Source organism: Malaclemys terrapin, chromosome 12 (genome assembly GCF_027887155.1).
Source record: "Malaclemys terrapin pileata isolate rMalTer1 chromosome 12, rMalTer1.hap1, whole genome shotgun sequence".
Lineage (NCBI taxonomy): Eukaryota > Metazoa > Chordata > Testudines > Emydidae > Malaclemys > Malaclemys terrapin.
Window position 1 is genome coordinate 47134339 of NC_071516.1, and position 3420 is coordinate 47137758.

Here is a 3420-nt window from a genome sequence, read left to right on the forward strand (position 1 = left end):
CCATTCTCTGAGTTTTCAAGGGGACAGACCCTCAGCTCCTGTAAATTGGCAGCGGTCCATTAGTGTCAATGGAGCCATATCCCCAGCAGGTGTAAATCGGTGTAGGTCCATCGGAGTCAACGGGGAATGTGTCATTCTCGTGATCTGTCAGCTGGGATTCCCCTGAACAAAGAACTTCTTCCCCATCCCTTGTGTCCCAGGGCAGCAGATGGCGCTAGAGTGCTCACACCCTCCCCTGCAAACCCTGGTTAATTCCCACAGCCTGAGATCTGGGCTGGACCCAGCCCAGCACAGTTCATAGAGCTGCTGTTCCTCCCCGAGGCAGACAATGAAACAGCAGCCTCTGTAGGCAGCGAATCCTTCCCCTTGAGAAGGGGGTAACCTGAGGGGAGGGAGAATTCTCGTTTCCATTGGTCTCCTGCAAACCTTCCTCGGATTGACTCTGCCTCGGTATATTCCTCTGCAAGGGAGAGAAGAAACGGAGCTCACCATGGCCTCAGAGAGTGGAGCTGCTCTGTGGAGCCTTCTCCTCACCTTTGCTTTTCTCTGTGAGTGAAACAAATATTTTCTCGTTCTAAAGGGTAAAAAGATGCAGACTCTTAAAAGTCAGTGAGGGGCAAGATATTTTATATAGATAGGTAAATAGTTAGATAGATAGCTCTCCATTACGCTATTTATGAGCTACTTCACCCATCAGGAGAGAGGGGTCTGCCAATGGGAAATATCTCATCCTCTGATCTATTTGAACAGTAATATTGCTTTGAAGTTCTTTGTTAGCCTTTCTTGTCCTGCTTTTTTAAGATTCAGGGAGAGTACAGAGAAGAATAAATAGATGCTGATGGCAAGATCTATATCTATCTGTATAGATAAGTAGATATAGATACTGGGGATAGAACATCAGAGCGATGGATGGAGGCTGCAGAGGGAAGGCTGGATAGATAGATCCATAGAGAAAGAGTAAATGTAACACTCATAATATTTATTTTAGCTGCTATTATTTCTTTTCCCTCCAGTCTCCTGCTGCGAAGCCCAAGTGGATCAGAGCCCCGAGTCACTGGTTACTGGGGAAGGGGAGGTCTCCACCATGTCCTGCTCTTTCACCAGCGCTTTCAAAATCTTCCAGTGGTACCAGCAGCTCCCTGGGCAAGGGCCGATTCACCTGCTGACCGTGAGCTCTAATGAGAATGTCACTCTGGGGCGGTTCACAGGTGAGCGCTTGGAAAGTGGGAAACGCAGCTCCCTGCACATCACCGACTCCCAGCTGGGGGACTCAGGCAGCTACCTCTGTGCGGTGGATGCACAGTGACACAGGCAGAGCTGGGCTCAGGGCAAAAACCCTCAGTCTCTGACAGGCAGTTTAGGGGAGGAGATGCAGGGGCAGTTCCCCAGATGGTTTAAAGCAGCGTAATTCCATGGCAGCCAAGGGGACAGATCCTGAGCCGTTATAAATGAAAACAACTCTAATGGAGTCAATGGGGGCTGGACCCATATCGTGAGGACCAGAGGGCTGGAACCCAGGTCTGCAGATCCCGGGACAACTGTGTGAAGATCAGTGTGAATCCGGAGTCACGCCACATGTGTTCATTGTGGTGACTAGATTACAAGAAATCCGAGACACGAATTCACTTTCTTTTCTTTCCTTTTCTTCCTACGGGATACTTTCTCAAGGAAAGTTCATTACTAAACATAACCAGTGGGAAACCATCTTCCCTTCAGGGAGCCGAATTCAAAATATCTCTGGCTTCAAAGCTATAAGCATTAGCAACAAGAAACAAACAAAACTAACTCCCCTCCCTCCTCCTTCTATGAAAGCCAGAACAAAGTTTTCTGCTCCCCTGTGTCCCCGTGCAGTTCAGACAAGAGCCCGGGATGGGGCGCTCCAGAACGGAGACCACTTTCTGGTTGGTCTATACATCTAGTTTTTTTTCTCCACCTACTCCGTTACGCCGCACCCCAACCCTCTCCAGTCCCGGGCCCTGAGAGACTTTTTAGCAGCGCAGCGGAAAGGCAGCTACCAACCAAGCACAGAGAGATTTGGTGCTTGACACCAAAAGTCACAATTTAATTTGGAGCAGAAGCAGCGTTCCCGGATTCCTTCAGCCCTCAGAAGACAGAGCTTGGCTTCTCTCTGCGAGAAGAGTTTAATTAATTTCTTTTAACGTTGCTGGGGGCGGGGGTGCCTCAGTGGAGAGAAAACGGAGCCGCTCCGTGCAGAAGCGCAGAGACACCGACTCTTCATGGAGAGGATGCTTAAAACCCTGGTCTCCACGCTTGTGCTGATCCTTGTTTCGAGTGAGTCAGATTCCCACGTGGCATTTCTGGGCATTATTTCCCCCTTAATTTATCAATTTTCACCTCTGTCCGGGTGTCCTTCTCGATGACACTTCACGCTGCTGCTGCTGTTGATAGTTTCTCTGTCTGTGTCTGGGGGAGTTTTCATGCTCTGTTATTATTTTTTCCCCAGATGGAGCGGTGGAGACGAAGGTTTCTCAGCCTGCTGCGCTGTCTTTCCTGGCGGGGGGCGGGGCTGACCTCCCCTGTAACCACAGTGTCGCTGCCTGCGACAGAGTTATTTGGTACTATCAGAGCCCCGGATCTGCCCCTCGAGCTGTGATCTCTGGCTACAACTCCGCGGAGACGTCGGAGCGCTTTGAACTGTCCATTGATTCCTCCAGCCGGTCCGCTCCGCTGCGCATCACCGAGGTGGCGGTGCAGGACTCGGGGGTGTATTACTGCGCCGTGAGAGGCACAGCGACAGGAAATGCAGGGCGAGCTGAATAACCTCCCCCCCCCACCAGTTTGAGGCTTCTCTACACTGCCAAGTTTTGTCACCAGCACTGCCTTTTGGCAACAAAACAGCGAGAGCATAAACACTGCAGCAGGACTTTGTCGAAAAAACTGCCCAATTGTGGTGACAATAAACTTCCAACCCTGCGAGGGCTTCTCTGCACTACCAAGTTTTGTTGATGAAACTAATGTTGACACGAAAAAATCGACAAAAGCAAAGTCGCCAAAGCATGTCAGGGTTGGAAGGGACCTCAGGAGGTATCTAGTCCAACCCCCTGCTCAAAGCAGGACCAATTCCCAACTAAATCATCCCAGCCAGGGCTTTCTCAGGCCGGGCCTTAAAAACCTCTGTAGAAGTCCAGTCTGTCATTTTGACGATCAGGAGGAGTCCACGCAGATTTTTTCTTCTTGTAGTGTTGGTAGGAGGGTTCCCGTGGGCCAGTGCGCTGTTCAGTTGTGTGTTGAAAATATTCCTTGAGTCAGAGACACCAAAAGTAGGCTTCTAGATCATGGCAGAACTGTATCATGTTCATGGGGGTGGTGGGGCAGAACGGGAGTCCTCGAGATAGGACAGACTCTTCTGTTGGGCTAAGTGTGTGGTTGGATAGATTAATAATATTGTTGGGTGAGTTA

At 50.1% G+C, this 3420-nt stretch overlaps 1 gene segment (V, D, J or C); it reads left to right on the forward strand.

The window, feature by feature from the left end:
• Positions 1-432: 432 nt before the first annotated feature.
• Positions 433-1306, forward strand: LOC128846169 (T cell receptor alpha variable 27-like). The segment is given in 2 exon segments: positions 433-548; positions 1014-1306. Coding segments are annotated over 2 exon segments (351 nt in total).
• The last annotated feature ends 2114 nt before the right edge of the window (positions 1307-3420 follow it).